Source organism: Mastigoproctus giganteus, chromosome 5, assembly GCF_048544385.1.
Source record: "Mastigoproctus giganteus isolate SK-2022 chromosome 5, ASM4854438v1, whole genome shotgun sequence".
NCBI lineage: Eukaryota > Metazoa > Arthropoda > Arachnida > Uropygi > Thelyphonidae > Mastigoproctus > Mastigoproctus giganteus.
In genome coordinates this window covers 116,362,421-116,380,601 of record NC_143579.1, presented here as the reverse complement: position 1 = coordinate 116,380,601, position 18,181 = coordinate 116,362,421, and the positions used below count along the sequence as shown (strand labels likewise).

The following is an 18,181-nucleotide window of genomic DNA, read 5'->3' as shown; positions in this document are numbered from 1 at the left end:
GGTGTCACCCCATTGCACTAAACTGGGGGATGATCACTGCCACTTCTGCCACTTTGCATGCTAAATGATTTCTGAAATATAAGTTCCCAGTATATTTCTGTTTATTTTATGGCTATAACTTTTTTTATTTATTTAGTTTTTATTTTAAAGATAATTGATAAAATTCTATCTATTTCTATATTCTTATATAATATATAAGCAGAAATAAGATGCACATGTAAATTTCAACTTTCGCATTAATAACCATTGTGTGTACTGGAAAATGGAACAGGCTATTAATTTCATGCTTATATTTTCTTCTTCAAGAGGAGTGTTTCCATTTACAATGGGTTTCCTCAGCCTACAAGTTATTTCTTGTTAGGAATTTTTTCCCGCCATAAAGTGAGGTTCAAGGTGTCTTGGTCGGTTAAGCTATCATGCACTCCCGTACTCCATCCCTCCATGTCCTCCTAGGTCTTCCTCCTCTCCTTCTTCCAGGAGGTATCCATTCCAGAATAGCCTTTGGATATCTGTTTTCTTGCATCCGTTTTACATGTCCATACCATGTTAGATACTTTTCTTTGATGGTGTCAATAATAGTCTTTTTCACTTCCATTTTTTCCCTTATGTCTTTATTCCATTTTCTGTCTCTTCTAGAAGTTCCTGCTGAGCGCCTCCAAAAATCATTTCTGTGGAGAGCAATTTGTTTTCCGCTTGCCTATTCAATGTCCAGGTTTCCGCTCCATACAATAGAAGACTTTGTACAATCATTTGAAATATAAGTTTCTTTGTTTTATTTAGTATATTTTTGCTCCACAGAACAGAGTTTAACATGCCGATAGCCTTTCTGCCGTCTGTAATTCTCTTATTGATCGCTTGGGATGATCCATCACTTTGTAAGATTGATCCCAAATATTTGAATTTATCGACTTGTTTGATTTTAAAACCTGCAATATTTAAAACGTATCCTGGCCCTGAAGACAACATTTCAGTCTTGCTAAAATTGATTTTTAGACCCCATTGTTTATATTCCTCAAACAATTGACGACATGCATACTTAGCATCTTCTAAGTCTTGTGCTATCACCTTGTGCTTATATTTTATGGATGTAATTTTCTTTTCCCAGTAGAATTACTATTTTTTTAAAATAATGTGTAAAAAACAAAGCATTTTTTAAATATTTAATTTTCTTATTAAAAATAAAAACTTAGTTTACCTGATGGGATTAGCACAACCTCCGTTGCCACTAATTGTGGTGCAGCCACCGTTGGGTTAAGGCCTGTCTTAAATTTTTGAGAACAGCAGGATAGGCATTGCCAGTGATTGGTTTATTATGTGACTTGTAATCTCTCAAACAGATTTCTTTCATATCCTAAAATTGGTGGCTGTGATCTTCCTGGTGCTTCTATTGCTTGGATTCCTGTTTCATTTCTGGATCCATTAATAAATCTGTTTCGTTGTCAGTAGATCTGCATCATGCTTGTGTAAGTTTTCCTCAAATATTTGAGCCCTGCCTTGTTTCTGTAGAAGTGTGAGTATCCTTGTGCTCTGCAAGAATTTACCTTTGATATGGCCGGAGTTTTCATGGAGTTTTTATTTTATTGTATAAATTCCAAATATAAACGGTGCTATAACCCATAGTACTTAGTACCACGTGTTGGTTGAAAGTCAAGAATATGAAAGAAGATACTTGTTGACATTAGACTTGAATTTCCGTAGATCATAATTTTCAGGAAATATGCGTGAAACATTGTTCCAGAAAACAGAAGTTGAAGAGATAAATGAGGAAGAAGAAAAGTTGGCTCTCTGAGTTTGAAATAGGACTGTTTCAAATCAACATGATAGCAAAGCTCCCTAAAATAGTAGCACTTTATTTTAATTTTATTATTATTATTATTAGCCATATGCTGCAAGGAAACCCGAGGCTTATTCTGTATCAGCTAAAAAAAAAATTCTGTGTTACCCTGAGAGAGAGAGAGAGAGAGAGAGAGAGAGAGAGAGAGAGAGAGAGAGAGAGAGAGAGAGAGAGAAGGGAAATCACCAAGAAAGAGAAGAATGATGATATCCATCTCAGGACCCTGGGTGTGCCAAGCCCATAATCACCAGATGTGAGTCCCTGACTGACGTCATCATCTTCTGTCATTCCCAGCACATGTGCACAGCTACAAAGAGCAATAAATAAATTATATGGGAACAAAAGTGTTTTTTTTTTTTAATCTCCTCGCAGAAAACGATAAGAATTCATTTCTGTATAAACATAATCTGCACCCGAATCTAGAGCTAAAGTTGAGAAAACAGATATATCCAACTTTGAAACGTCTTTTGGCTGAGTGCTGTGTAAACATTTTCTTGCATCATTTTGCTAATACCAATTAAATTAAAAAGATAGTTATCAGAAATGTTAATCTGAATATATACACAGTAAAAATTACATCTTTTAATTATATATATATTTTTTTTCTGTAATGCAATTTGAAATCAAAATAATAAAGTTCACTTTCAGGAACTTAAAGATCCTCGTCTCAGAGATGATTTGGCTGCTGCTCGTGCAGTTCTGAAGAAGAATAGCATGATGCTTTTAACTGCTTCAAAGGCAAGTACATAAGAACTTATTTTCATAGCTCCTTGGAATTGCTTAACTAATTTTTGAATGGTTTTATTTTTGCTGTATGCTTCTATCCTTTTTTGCAGATACAAAACCTCTTCCACTTTTTAACCCTAAATTGGTTAAAATTGTTGCACAACATATCTACAAAACCTAATTTTAAAACTCAACAGCATATTGACATTTATGAAAATTTCTTCAACAGTTTTTCTACTTGGTTAATAATATTGTCTAGTTTTCAAAAGAAAAATATCGTATTAATAATCACAATAGTAATGAAAAAAAAAAAAAATTGCATTTATTTCAATTTGGCACTGGTTTTTGGAAGTTTACAGTTTCCAATAGAAAATTTTCCTTGAAATTTTCTTATTAGGTCAAACACATATCAAATAGATTTTGTAACAATAGAAATTTAAAAAAATATTCTGTTATGAGAAACTAGCATATGCTTTTGTATAGTTTACATGCAGTGTAAGATGGATATGAAGATTTCTATTTAACACCAGTTCTGCCAGTCCATAACACTGCTTCCAAATTATAATCTTTGAAGTTTCATTATTAGATCAAATAAACGTAAAAGAGAGAGGAGTATGTGTAGTTATATATTTTTCAAAAAACAATCCATTATGAGTAAAGTTTGCTGTTTTTGTTTCCTAATAAATAGGTACAGTCATTCCTCGTATAGCATGATAGTTGTGTTCCTAGAAATCCTCGTGCAATGCAAAATCGTTCAATATAAATAACAGGCCCTATGGGAAAAATAGGGTTAGGTGCCGACCACCCAAGATTGAATACACATTTGTAATCAAAACATTACCAAACACAATAAATAATCATAATAAAATACGTATTTTATTACGACTATTACGTAATAAAATATTGCTAATGCTTTTGCTTCTATTGCAAGCAAACTTTTTTTTGTTTGATTTTCTATCGAAACAGATGACAGCCGTTCCATCTCTTACAATTCTTGTGTCTTGATCTAATGGATTTTAATTACACTTTGAGTTGTTCCTGCTATGAAAGTTGTTTTTATTTTCTCTGCATTCTTTGTAATTCTCAGAGTTGGTTGCCTCATTTAGGCCAGTAGCACGTGCAAATCACGTGGTCTTAATTTCGCTCAAAGTGTTTCAAAATTTCATATTTTTTCTCTATCAGAGACAGACTGGCCATAAACCTTACTGGGGAAATCCCAGTGGGCCGGAGGCCGGTGTGCTTTTGGCCATAAACGCTAGTATGAGGCCACTACAAATTTTCCCGGGTAAGAATTTTTGACCCAGTCCGTATCTGTTTATCGATATTGCTTTTCTTTTTCTCTCTGAATCTAGTGTCTTCACCAGGATGCTTCCTTTTCACACCTTTTAAGTATTTTACTCATTTTTAGGGAATAAAGCACAATTACAAAATGAGGAGGCATGCTCGATACACATAAACAAAGCTGTGCGCGTGTAGCAACTGAATAAACAACACCGTAAAGGCAGACACACTAACACCTCACTAGCTCACATTTTACTAAAGCACATTTCTGGGGGTTACTACCATAAAACAATAAAAACTATTTCCAGCTGCATTTCTGCTAGTGGAATCTGTTATAAACTGGTAATAAACTCGATCTAATTGCAGATAATACCGATAGCTGGAATTGTGTTGGTTTTTACGTTATTATGACGAAAAGCATTTTCCCTTCACTGATATAAAAAACAAATACATTTTCAGAATCTTCTCTTCATTGCTATCCCCCTCACGGATATAAAAAACATAAATACGTTTTCAGAATCTTCTCTTCGTTGCTATCCCCTTCACTGATATAAAAAACATAAATACATTTTCAGAATCTTCTCTTCATTGCTATCATGTTGCATTCAGTTGGGGTGATTCTGCCTTCGACTGTTATTTCTTGTAAACACAAAGGCGAATCATGCATAAGCAAATTCGGTTCGTGTTATATACGATATCGTTCCCCTATTTATAAATCGTGTATGATCGAATTCGTGTAGTGTAAACAAGTGTTATACAAGGACTAACTGTACCGCTCTTTTTTGGACTAATATTATTATTGGAGTCTCCCAGAGTTAAGTGCTGGGTCTCTTACTGTTTAAAATATTTATTAATGGTATTGATGAGGGCACATAAGTTTGTAGATGATACAAAGTTTAGCAGTGTGGTTAATGACGAGAATCAAGGCATACTGCTTCCTAGAAAACTTTAGGTAGATGGGTTGAAAAGTGGCATATGAGGTTTAACATTGGTAAATGCAAGGTACTGCATATGAGCAGTACATTGCATTTCTTATTAATCCTAGCATAATGTACCAATTAGGTGGTATCACACTAAGGTTGTGTTAAAACAAAAGAGATCTATGGGTCTGACATGAAGTTCTCTGAGCTGTGCAGACAGGCCCCGAAGAGTGGTCTCTAGGACTTTGTCAGTGATGTACAGGAACTTTTTCAGCAGGGACAAGGAGGTTATTATCACATTGTATAAGGCAATGATTAGGCCACATCTTGAATACTCCATGCAGATGTGGATCTCTTGGAATGGTGTAGAGGTGAGTAGTCAAATTTGTCATGAATGCAAAGGGATATTCTTACCACAAAGGATTTTGGTTCTACAATTTGCAGCACTTGGAAACTAATTTCTTACTCTTTCTCTCGGACAGCACAAGGGGAGGGGACAATTTTAAATTGAAAAAGATGACTTTGTGATAGATGTGTGCAAATTTGCTTTCATTCAAAGAGTAATTGATTATTAGAATAAACTATCATCTGATGTTGTGCATGTGGGTAGTTTGAATAAATTTAAGGAAGAATTAGATATTGTATTAGAGGGGATGAGGTGAAATACATTTCATTATGAGCTCAAATACATATGAAAGAAAGAAGTTATAACAATATGAATTTCAGAAAACAAATCCATTATGAGTAGGGCATGCTTTTATCCCTCTTGCAATGTATTAATGTATTAATATAATCAATATAAGATGTATGCAAAATGGTGCAAATGAGGTGCCTTCTATTTGACATTAGTTATTTTATTTTTCAATCAGTAATCAATGTAGTTGCCAACAGATAAATTTCTTTGAAATTTTGTTAGTAGTTGTAATAATCTTTCCTCAAGAAAACAATTCCTTGTGAGGAGTGTGTACTATCTCCCCTTCCCTGATTTATGCCGAAATAAGTGACTGCAAAGGTTTCAGTTTTGCACCAGTTTTTGGAGTTTAATGTGGCTGCTACTGAACTTTTTTTTTTTCCCTTGAAATTTTGTTACAAGATGAAATATGCATAATGGAAAAGTGCTGTGACAGAATTGTTTTTAAAGTTTTTTAAAACTAATTCTTGTGAGTAGCACAAACTTTAATTTTAATTTTCTCATGACTGTTATGAACAAACAGTTGTGTAGTAGCATTTCATACTTTATCTTCCATATTTCCTTATACCTGATAACTAATTGAAATTTTTCGGACCTTCAGTAGAAAAATCAAAGCAAACACATTTTTTGAAATGTATCGGGAGTTTTAGCAATGTGGATGAAGTACATGAACCGTTTGAAAGGATTAAATTTCAACTTGGTAATAATAGTTAGGCTTAGCAATTTCATACACGATCCTGCATTTTCATGTTTGAATATCATCATCATCATCATTCAGTCTTGTGAATGGTCTGTTCCTCTGATGAGCTGTCGCCATCTTTGTTTCTCTTGCGCCATTTGGTTTAGTTCCTCAAAGTTTTGAAGTCCTGCTTCATCCAACAACATCCTGTGATGGTCTTTTTTTGGTCTACCCCCTAGGGCATTTCCCCTCCATTGCATCCAGAAGCAATCCACCAGGTGGAATCATGTGGCTCACCTATTTTAGTCTAGTTGATGTTATTCTACCTAAAATTTTCCTTTGCTCTTGGACACGTCTTAATACTTCCACATTTAACACTTTTTCAGTCCATTTAATTTTTTCCATCCTGCGCAAGCACTACATCTCGAAGGCCTCAAGTCTCTTTTTGTCTCTCTTTGTTAGAATCCGTGTCTCTGCTGCATATAGTGCCACCGACCAGATACAGCCACTCGTCGACTTATGTAAGGGTTTCATTCCTTGGAACTCTAAGTCGAATTTTACGTAAGTCGGAATTTCCTTAAATGCTTATGCAGCACTCGTATCTATTGCACTGATTTTGGTTGAAGCAAAAAAGAAATGTTCGACGAACATGTAAATGGTTTGTTATTGTTTATTATTTGGTTTTTTAGGAGCATCAGCAACTAAGGCCATATTGCTCCGGGATATGTGGTGGTCATTCCCTGACCTTTCCACTTCCTCCGTATTTGGTGGTGATGGGCTCGAACCCCGGTCTAATCAAGAAGCGTGTGCTACGCACTGCTGCTCCTTCCCACCTAGCTACGGATGGAATTATTTATTCAATTTTTTTATCTCATGAGCAGGAAATACAGTAGACTCTCGAATTTCCAGGATGGATGGTAAAAAAATATTCCTGGATAATCGATTTCCTGGTTAATCCAAAATACAGCAAGACCCAGACATACATAAGAGATACGTTCCAGGACTTCTTATGAAAGATGAGATTTGCGTAACTTGGGAATAACTAATAAAAATATTGCTGCTATATCCCTGATATGCCAAAAGTACAAAACCCACATAATATTCCCCCTCGACGTGGGCACCTGTACGTGGTGAGGGGACCTCCCAGTGACGCTGCTGGACTTCCAGACTAGCATCACTGGGATCCAACGCCCACAGCCCAGGTTCCAGGCTTACATCAATGGAATCCGGCGTGTTTGCCGTGCGCTGCGACCCGTGGAAATTCGGAAAGGGGGATCCTGGTGGTCGAGGGGCCCAGCTTCAATACACCACTTTGGCCCCTGCTTCGACAAGACGGGTGGTCCTGGAAGGCCCGGCTAGGATCAATCGGCTAGTAGGCTCGCCTGCGAGGGTCAACCGTGTCAATGCCACGCCCCTACCCTCATGGTCCGAGGGACGGGATTCAGGCTGGTGGCGGTGTGGGTATAGTGTCTGGGTAGCCCTGGCATTTCACTCCCGAGCGCATTTATTGCATGCCTGGTAATGGGCGTCCATTTGGGCTCCGTGGTGGGTGGGGAGCCCGGGCACTGAACCACTTCAAAACTTCATGAATCCTGATAAACATATTCCTTCAGGGGCCCCAACCCGGTCCCTATCTGAAAATAATGACGGAGAGGCAGATAGCATTATTGCTACAAAGAGGCAGCGAACCGAACTACCATCAGGGCCTGTCCCAAGGTTTTTAATAATGCATTCCACCAACAAAACACCGATTGGTAAAATGTCACCCTTTTTTATACAAAAAGGGTTGGATGGGTTAGCAGGTACACCCAAGTCAGTTAAGAGGCTCCGTTCTGGGGACCTCTTGATTGAAACAAAAAATGACAGGCAATCTCTGAACATCTACTCTGAGTAACATCAATCGGAGGAATACCCATAACAGTGACACCACACAGAACACTAAATTCATCGAGAGGTGTCATTTCAGAGTGGGACCTTCTAGACGTCACCGAGGAGGAAATCTGCTCCAAATTAAAACCACAGGGAGTTACTGCCATCAAGAGAATCACTGCGCGAAGGGATGGAAAAATTGTTATCCTGACTTTTAACTCTCTCAAACCTCCTGATGAGATTAAAGCTGGCTACATCAACTGTCCAGTGCGTCCATATGTTCCAAACCCTTTACGGTGTTTCAAATGCCAGAAATATGGACATTCTCAAATGGCCTGCCGTGGAGTCCTTGCATGTGCTCGATGTGGTGCAAAGGACCACGAAACAACAGCATGTTCAGCCACGAAACCCACCTGCATTAACTGTGAAGGCGAACACCCGGCCTACTCACGAGCATGCCAGAGGTGGAAAGAAGAAAAAGAAATTCAACGGCTGAAGGCAGAGCTAAACATATCGTACCAGGAGGCAAGGAAAGCAGTGAAACCTCTCAACATCAAAAAACCTACCTACGCCCAGGAGGTAGCAGGGAGGTGTTCCATTGGGACTCAGACGGACATGTCCGTCCCCCCAAAAGAATCATTTACTCCCATCGCATGTTATCTTCTAAGCTCCCAAAAACCTGCACAGAAGGACCAATCAGCTGCCACTCCTATATCCATACCTCCTAATGCTCCACAAATAACAAAAGCAAATGCAAAAGAAAAGAATAAGAAAGGTGAAATACCACCTAGTACTCAAGAAAACATGGATGTCGAGCAGAAGGAGGTACAAGAAGACTCAGTTTTGGAGCTCTTTGCTGAGGAGGAAATGGACACTGGACAGCGTCCATACTTCCCCAGGAAGGAGAAAGCCAGAACTGAAAAAGGTAAGCCCTCAGCACCTCGGAAGCCGCATGATGGACCCACCAAGCCAAAATAATGGCTAAATTCCTACAGTGGAACTCTCGTGGATTCCGGCAAAATACTGATGACATCAAGGCACTCTGCAAAAGCACAAACCAGCTTGCTTTTGCATACAGGAGACTTATTTAAAGGCAAATGATGACCCCACTATGCATAACATTAGCATCATTCGTAAGGATAGAATTGTGGATGGTTCTGCTCACGGAGGAGTCGCAATCCTCATTGGCAACCAGATCCCATTTCTGCCTTTGCAGCTTAAAACTAACATTGAGGCTGTAGCAATTAGACTTTCAGTGGGGTTCTTATTAACTGTCTGCTCTGTCTATTTGCCACCTGGGATAGACATCCCCCAGACAGACCTTAATGATGTTATCAAGCAGTTGCCTTCCCCATGTTTAATTCTTGGGGATTTCAATGGACATAACACTCTGTGGGGTAGTACTAACACCAATGGAAGGGGACGAGTCATAGAGCATATGCTCACTGACAATGACCTCTCCCTCTTAAATGTGGGAACAAACACCTTCTTCCACATGCCTACCCGTACATTCTCTGCCATTGATCTTTCTATCTGCTCCCCTTCTCTCCTTCCTTCACTAACTTGGGAGGTAGAAGAAAATCCATATGGAAGCGATCACTTCCCCGTGATAACAACCCTAACTAGTGGTAGACCCTGCCTGCCATTTAGTTTACCGCGGTGGAAGATTGATCAGGCTGACTGGAATGCCTTTCAATATCTGGCAAACTTTGACATCACATGATCTTTTCATTAAGGAATGCTAAGAATTGGCTTATGGGAACTAGAACTTGACCAAAAGTGAAATTCAAATGGAAATTCAAATTAGCGTGCCTACCCGTACATTCTCTGCCATTGATCTTTCTATCTGCTCCCCTTCTCTCCTTCCTTCACTAACTTGGGAGGTAGAAGAAAATCCATATGGAAGCGATCACTTCCCCGTGATAACAACCCTAACTAGTGGTAGACCCTGCCTGCCATTTAGTTTACCGCGGTGGAAGATTGATCAGGCTGACTGGAATGCCTTTCAATATCTGGCAAACTTTGACATCACATGATCTTTTCATTAAGGAATGCTAAGAATTGGCTTATGGGAACTAGAACTTGACCAAAAGTGAAATTCAAATGCAAGTCCTCTATTGCCTTATTTATTCTGTCTATTATATTTTTTCTGTATCTGCAATGATGGGATGACCTAATGTAGTTTCCAAGTCTAATAGTGCTCTTTTAATGTTATTATAGGTATATGTTCGTCACCCAGAACTTTCTGCTGCCAAGGAGAATCGTGATTACATTTTTAAACAAGTGTGTGAGGCAGTTAATACGATCAGTGATGTTGCTCAAGGAAAATCTATAAATGGAGCACTTGGGCAACCTCCTTATGATGGTCCTGGAGAATTAGCTGCAGCTTTGGATGATTTTGATGTAAGTAAAGTTAATTTGATCACCTCATAAAAATTTGCAATATTTATTTTAATACAGGTAGAATTTAACACCCAAAATCTGGCTGTCCAAAAAACCAGAATGACCTTAAATCAAGGAATGAAATTAAGTGTGGTGTGCATGCGTTTTTAGGGTCAGTAGTCTAGCGAAGGACCCTTATAATGTCCGCTCGGTTGTCTGTCACAGCATTGTAACTCTGGAACCGCTCAACCTATTGACTTGAAATTTTGCATGGGTTTGTACGTTATGTGGGCCAACATAACACCATATTGAACGTTGTTGACAACCTATAACTTATTATACACCGTTGGAAAGAGCTGAATGAGTAGGTTTAAAATATAATTTTTAAATATTTTTAAAATTAAAAATGGCAGTGCCAGACAGGGATATGTGAGTAATTTTAGTGTCCCCTCCCCTCTATTTCTGTTGGTAATGGAGCTAAAAATTAAAAAATCACATTAGCTATGTGTTATTCGATGCTCATCAAGGGAAAACTATTCCGATTGAAATCTATCATTTACTTTTTGTGTTAAAATTTAAAAAAAAAAAAAATTTTTTATTGCACTTCGATAGCGTGCTTCTTTGTACTAAGTAACTCTCCTTTTTGTGACAAAAAGGTTGTTAAATAGTTAGTTAATAACTCTATAAAGATGATCTATAAATTTTCCGATGAGAAGTATTTTAAAAAAATTTTCAAAGTTGTCCCGGCAAGGAGGTACTCAGAGAGCCAGTGTTGAGGTGGCGGTGGTGGGGAGGTCATAGTCTGCGCATAGTCTTGCATGGCCCTCACCTGCCAGTCGCTTCTCCCACCATTGTCATTCACAACAACTGGAAAGACTCAAATAGACGTCTTCATTAGTTCCTCAGTTTTAGGCCAAGCTGGGTTACTAGAAACTTTTTTTTCAGTTATCATAAAGCTCTCGATTTGAGATATTACACTAACGACCATTTGTGACTATGGACCCTTCATCATGAGTGCCTGGCACTCAGTAGTTGACTGGTTTATTTTTTTATTTTTATTTTTTTTTTTATGTGAAACTGGGCCATTTCATTCAGTTTGATGCAAAACTTGCTCTTTGAATAGCACTGAATTAAATTATATTAAAGTTAAAAACAGTATTTAACCTTTGAAAACTATATTGATAGCTTTGTATCAATGCATTTATTTTTGGCAAGTTGTACTTTCAAATGCCATAAGTAATTTGCTATTGCCTTACGATAGAAAATATTCTGGCTGGTGAATGGAGTCCACAGTTTGCTAACTTTTTTTGAAAATTTTCATATAAATGCAATCATACTTTCACTGTATGTAAAAGCACTAAGCATAAAGTTTCCTCTGAATCAGTTTATCTGTCTCTGGTTACGATATACTCATCTCTCATTGCTCTTTAATAATTGTCATTGACACAGAAGCCAGCTTTAACAAGGGTGGGTGGTGGTTTCTCAATTATTATTAGCAACATGAATTAGAGCTGCCATTTTGGCATTTCTTTACTTTGAAAATTAATCTTTCTTTATTGATATTAGTTTTTATTAATATCATTACTTAAATATCATTCCAATGCTGATGCTCTACACTGCTTTCTAAAGCAGTGGAGAGTATCATCATTGGTATGTACTCTTTTCATTACCCTGAAATTAAAAAAAAACTTCAAAGAACAAAATTTTTGTGATATTTGGCAAGCTCTTTCAAGATATAGTTGATTAGTATTTTAGTAAGTGAAACAAGCATGTGTGTACTGAACACAACTGTGGAGAACTTTGTTTCTGATTGTCATTCAAAAGTATAGCTGGCTGAGGATGTAGTACAGGTTTGTCCAGAAAACCAAAAAACACACCTGAAAATTAGCTTTCTTCTATCTCAAGTTTTTCAAATAAACTGACACCTGCATGACATGCCAAAAGATTATTATATGTACACTGCATTCTGAGCAAATGATATCACATTTCTTCTCTCTCTGTTTGCATTTATTTTAAAGCCATTGAAGGTGGTGTTCTGATAGTCATGGAAAGCTTTTCCACAGCTACAAAGCAGTGTGATACTTTTCATTTTTGATCATGCAGGGGAGTCTGAACGCCTCTACTTTTATTCCTAAGAGAGCATAAAATCTTCTCATTCATTATTTTGTTTTTGCTTATTTTCTTCCCTTCTCATTCTTTTATTATTATATTTTAGATGGAATATTACCAGAGTAATTTTTTTGGTGGTTGCTTTGGTAACTTCATTGTGCTAAATGAGGTTTTTTTTATTAGCAGACTAAGGGACAGAAGAATAAATAAGAATAAAATAGTGAATAAAAATAGTAAATAGTGATAAAAGTTAATCATGAAGAAAACCTATAATAAAATTGATAGCTCTGCTTGGCAGTGCATTTCCCCTTTATCCATACTTGAATTTTGACATTTCATGTTTGGTTAGATTTCTTATTACAAAAAAACTGGCAGTTACCAGGTTCTGAAATTTTGGGTGTCACACTTGTATAAACTTACTTTAAATACAGAAGGATAGCCATTTTTGATTTTATTGCACATATTGTTTAGTTTCTAGTTACTAGGACTGAACTCACATGAGTTTAGAAAGTTTTGTTCTAGTTCCTGTAAATCAAACAAACACATGTAGTCAGGTTTGAAATGTATGTTTTTACTTATCTTAAGACAGTGAATACATTAATGTAGTGTGGAGGGGATAAAAGCATGCAGTTTCCTCTTAAGAAACACTCATGATGATTCATATAGTTTATAAATTGTATTGAAACTTTATGAAATTTAGTTCATTTTGAATTTAGCATAAATTATATGCAAATTACATTTTTATGTACTCCGCTCCTCGATTATAACACCATTGTTTATATCACATTGGCTTATACCGCAGTGTCTTTCTGCACTCGAATGACCCACTCAAATTCCTCTGTCTTGGTGAGGGATGGAAAAAGATGGGTTACTCAGAAATTCCAGGGACATATACCCACCTGCCGAGTTAGTTAGTTAGGCTGAATGCCTAAGATTATGAAGGAATTTAATTATGCATAGCATTATCCAAGAAATATCTTTTAGATTAAACCATGCACACCCTCAGGCATCTCTCATATTGTAGAGTTATACTTCATAACTGGGTTGTCACTATTGCAACAACAGGGTACCTTCCCACCCCCCCCTGGCGCCTCCGTAGCCAGGTGGGAAGGAGCAGCAGTGCGTAGCACACGCTTCTTGATTAGACCGGGGTTCGAGCCCGTCACCACCAAATATGGAGGATGCTGGAAGGTTAAGGAATGACCACCGCATATCCTGGAGCAATATGGCCTTAGTTGCTAATGCTCCTAAAAACCAAACAACAAGCAACAACAACCTTCCCACCCACTGATGAGAAGCCAGTAAGCTTCGAGATGGCGCCGTCTGGGTGGTGGTGGTGGTGGTGGTATCCCCTGAGAATAAGTAATGTTAGTCTTCTCCATAGGTGAAGCATTACTTATTCAAGGTAGTGCAATACCATGGCAACTTGTGAAGGTACAATATGAGATATAATTAAAACAAAGCATTAAAACTACTTTGGTAGAAGAAATTGTGTGTGCATTACCCATGCATAATTTAACTCCTGCATACTCTTAGGCATTTAGATAAGAAATATCTATTATATGATGAGTTTTTTATATTTCTTTGTCCCCATTCCTCCAACTCAATAGATAAATACTCCTTTAAACAATTAGATGATAGCAAATCTTAATATTGCCCAAAAGTTATGTGAATTAGGTGTCCATAATGAAGAAATGCATTCACTTTTATATTAGCAAGTGTTGATTTATTCAGTATACGTATACCCATTTTTGAAAAGCAGGATTTTGTTACATGTTACCAAAAAAAAAAAAAGCATAAAGGGTTGGCTGTAATAAATATGTTATTGTGATTGCATCGTATGTTTTGTTAGCTCCTGATGTACTGGCTTATTTCATCAGGCAATATGAATATATTTATGTAATAAAATTTTTGTTATGAAATATTTCAAATCTTCAGTTATGTTTTACATTACATTTCAGTGCATTACGTCATATTAGCAATAACTGCTAATTGAAACAGCTGTATGAAGGTAGCGGTCAGTGCTTTGAAGGCAGTTTCACATTGTCTGCATGTAGTGTTGGTAATCTTGTAGACTTCACTCTGTTGTGGAATGAAGACTGCAACATGTATGTGGTATGTGTATTTAGCTTTGGTAGTAGTGAGTGTTGAGGAAGATATATGGGATATGTTCCTGAATGCCCATTGGCTCTGATATGCATGCATATCTGAATGGTAGTTTACTTTTTAAAATATGCTGAAGGTTAAGAAATATTATGGGGAAAAAAGAGCACTAATGAACCACATGTATAGTTATAAAGTTGTATCGTTATAAAATTAATTTTGCTAAATGATTTGCAGAGTTCACATTAGTGAACTCTGTAAATCATTTCCACAACGAATAATTTTATCTATCTGCTACCAGCTGATAGATAAAGCTGCTAGATCATCACCGCAACGAATCTACTTATTTTTGACAATATTTCTGTATTCTGTTTTGAATCCATATTTACAAAAGAAAAATCTTTTGTGGCAATGGGAAATTGTGGGAGGGAAGTTGAAAAATATGAATTAATGATATTGAAATTTTGCAAGATTATTTAATGAAAAAACTTTCAAGCCTACAGGCCAGTAAGGCTCCTGGAGTTGATGGAATATATCCTATAATCTTAAGGGAGGCAGCAAGTGAGTGCACTGAACCATTGAGGCTAATTATGCGAGCGTCACTAGACTCTGGGGAGATTCTTTTGGATTGGAAAAGTGCCAATGTATCTCCCATACATAAGGGTGGCTCAAGAGTGAAGTGGGAAATTATCGACCTGTCAGTCTGACTTCAGTGGTAGGGAAAATCATGGAGGCAATGATCAAGGGGTGGAATTCAGGATCATTTGGATAGAGTTGAAATTCTCAAGGATACTCAGCATGGTTTTGTAAAGGGAAAATCATGTTTAACAATCTGGTTCGCTATTTTGAAAGGGTCACTCACGAGCTGGATTTAGGGAATAATTTTGACATTTTTGTTTATTTAGATTTCAGCAAAACTTTTGACTCAGTCCCATATGAGCGGTTGCTTTATAAGCTGGAACAGGTTGGAATCACTGGAAAAATCCTTAGATGGATAGCAGGATGGCTTCAGGGCAGGAGGCAGAGGGTTGTGATAAATGGCTATTACTCAGATTGGGTTGATGTAAAAAGTGGGGTTCCCCAAGGATCAGTATTAGGACCACTGTTGTTTTTAATTTTCATAAATGACATCGATGAAGGGAAAGAGGGCGTGATGTCTAAATTTGCAGATGATGTTAAAATTGGTAGAGTAGTTAATGATCACTGTCAAGTTGAGCTTCTTCAGATAGACCTAGATAGACTTCAGGAATGGTCAGAGAAATGGCAGCTATGCTTTAATCCAACAAAGTGTAAGGTATTACACCTGGGAAACAGTAATCCAAAAATAACTTATTCACTTGATGGAGTTCAACTAAACCCAGTACTGGAGGAAAGGGACTTTGGTGTTACGATACGGTCAAACATGAAATTCTCTGAGCATTGTAAACAGATTGCAAGGAAGGCCCGTGGTGTTCTATCGATGATCTATTGAACTTTTGCAAGTAGAGATAGGGATGTGATAATCCCATTATATAAGGCTTTTGTTAGACCACACTTGGAATACTGTGTTTAAGTATGGAGACCGCACCTAAAGAAAGACGTCGAGCTTCTTGAAAGGGTGCAAAGATGGGTAACTCGCCTGGTGAGATTGGCAAAAGGGTGTGTCCTTATGAAGAAATACTTCGAATATGTGGGTTGCAGAGTTTGGAAACTAGACACCTTAGAGGAGATTTGATTGAGGTGTTTAAGGCTCTGAGAGGCATCAGTAAAATGAATGAGGACAAAATTTTCAAGATTATAAATGATGCTAGAACTAGGGTACATAAATTCAAGTTACGGGGGGAAATGTTTAGACAGTTTGGGGAAATTCAAAAGTCATCTGGATAGTACCTTTGTGTCAGGGAAGCGCATAGGTTGATAGGTTTAACTTCCTTTTATTTTATTAATTATTATTATTTTTCTGCAGGAAGTTTTATTTTAGCCAGCGAGTTGTAAATTACTGGAATAAGTTGCCTACATGGGTGGTAGAGGCTGGCAGTTTGGGGAAATTCAAAGGTCATCTGGATAGTACCTTTGTGTCAGGGAAGCACATAGGTTGATAGGTTTAACTTCCTTTTATTTTATTAATTATTATTATTTTTCTTTTCTTTCTTTTTTTTATCATTGTTTTATTTGTTTTTTTTTTTTGGCTGGTGCAGCCTAAGCCATAGGCTTTCTTGCACCATGCGGCCATTACTAATACTAATCTTAGTTGAGAAAAAAAGTTTGAAAATGACTAAAATTTGTGTGTTTGGGGGGGGGGGGGAAAGATAATTACCATTACCAAAACAGGAAGTGAAATGAAGTTGGACCTGCACAAAAAGAATAGGTGTTTCTGTTCAGTGGTCTGCAGCTGGTAGCAGATAGATAAAATTATTATTGCAGACTGATGATGTGTGAGACATAATGGGAGAAATCAATTTTTAAAAACTATGATTATGAAATACAACAAATGAAAAATCCTGGAAATGACCCTATGCAACAAGCTCATCATTTTCTGCCCACACAAAAGCTTGTAACAATTGTAAAGCAATTAGTAATCAGTCCAAGCTTTAGTTTGAACAGGATGAAAGTAGAAAATTTGCTTCTTGTCCAAATGGTAGTCAAGCATTCTGGTGTCTTGCCAGAACTCTTGGCTGCAACTTCTATGTATATGTCCACCTTTGTTAAAGCTGATGGTGTTGTTGTCTCCTCAGATAAATATAAATCTCCTACCACATCCAATACATTCCACTCAATGTTTCCTGTGATCATCTGAAAGAAGGATGCTAAAAGAATTTTGAACAATCTTGATGCCAAGAAATCTCCAGGTCTTGATGGCATTTCTCCACTTGTTCTCAAAACTTGCTCATGTTTTGCATTCACCATTTTACACTTTATTATTCTCCTGGTGTTTTCCATTCTACTTCAGAATTTGTTCATATCCAGCCCAGTTATTGTGCTTACTTTTTCTCTTTCCAAAATAATAGAGAAATCCATCAATGTCTAACTCTAAATTATCTTATCCTTTCATCTAATCAACAATGGCCAGTATGCATTCTGTCAGTGTTAATCTACCATTGATATAATGGCTTATGTTACCCATCAAAAGTGCAAGAAAAAAAGTTTGGTGACACAGCTGCTCTTGACATTTCTAGGGCTTTTAATTTTGTTTTGCATAAAGGTCTTCTAAACAAGCTCCCATCTTATGGATTGCTGACTGTTTTTTGTAATTAGATATCCAGTTTTTTGCTAACTGCTTTCTGTTTTGTGACTTTACTAATGCTGGTGTTCCCCAAGGTTCAGTTCTTTCTCCCACTCTTTTTCTTCTGATCTTCGATCACTGACTGGAAATCCTATCCATAGTTTTGCTAATGATTGCACCTACATTCTACCTTCTTATTTGAGAAAATTTGTTGTGTATAAACAGCTTAACTTACTCAAATAGCCAGCCTTCTCCAAGTCCCTAAATGTGAATCTACAGGTAATTCTCCAGTGAGGCAAAGAAAAGTTAGTTAACTTTAATCCCTCTAAAACTGAGCTTCCTTATTTCTTGCAAAAAAGTCTGCTGCTTCTACACTCATTTTTGA

At 37.1% G+C, this 18,181-nt stretch overlaps 1 protein-coding gene across 5 annotated transcripts in view; it reads left to right on the top strand.

Moving 5' to 3' along the window:
* The window catches only part of LOC150085655 (catenin alpha-like), a 499,984-nt gene that overhangs the window by 147,913 nt on the left and 333,890 nt on the right, over positions 1-18,181 (top strand). For all 5 annotated transcript variants that reach the window (XM_090374159.1, XM_090374158.1, XM_090374157.1 and 2 more), the window contains 2 exons: positions 2,483-2,572; positions 10,221-10,403. In XM_090374159.1, coding sequence (XP_090230285.1) covers positions 2,483-2,572; positions 10,221-10,403 — 273 coding nt within the window. The remainder of the gene's footprint in view (positions 1-2,482; positions 2,573-10,220; positions 10,404-18,181) is intronic.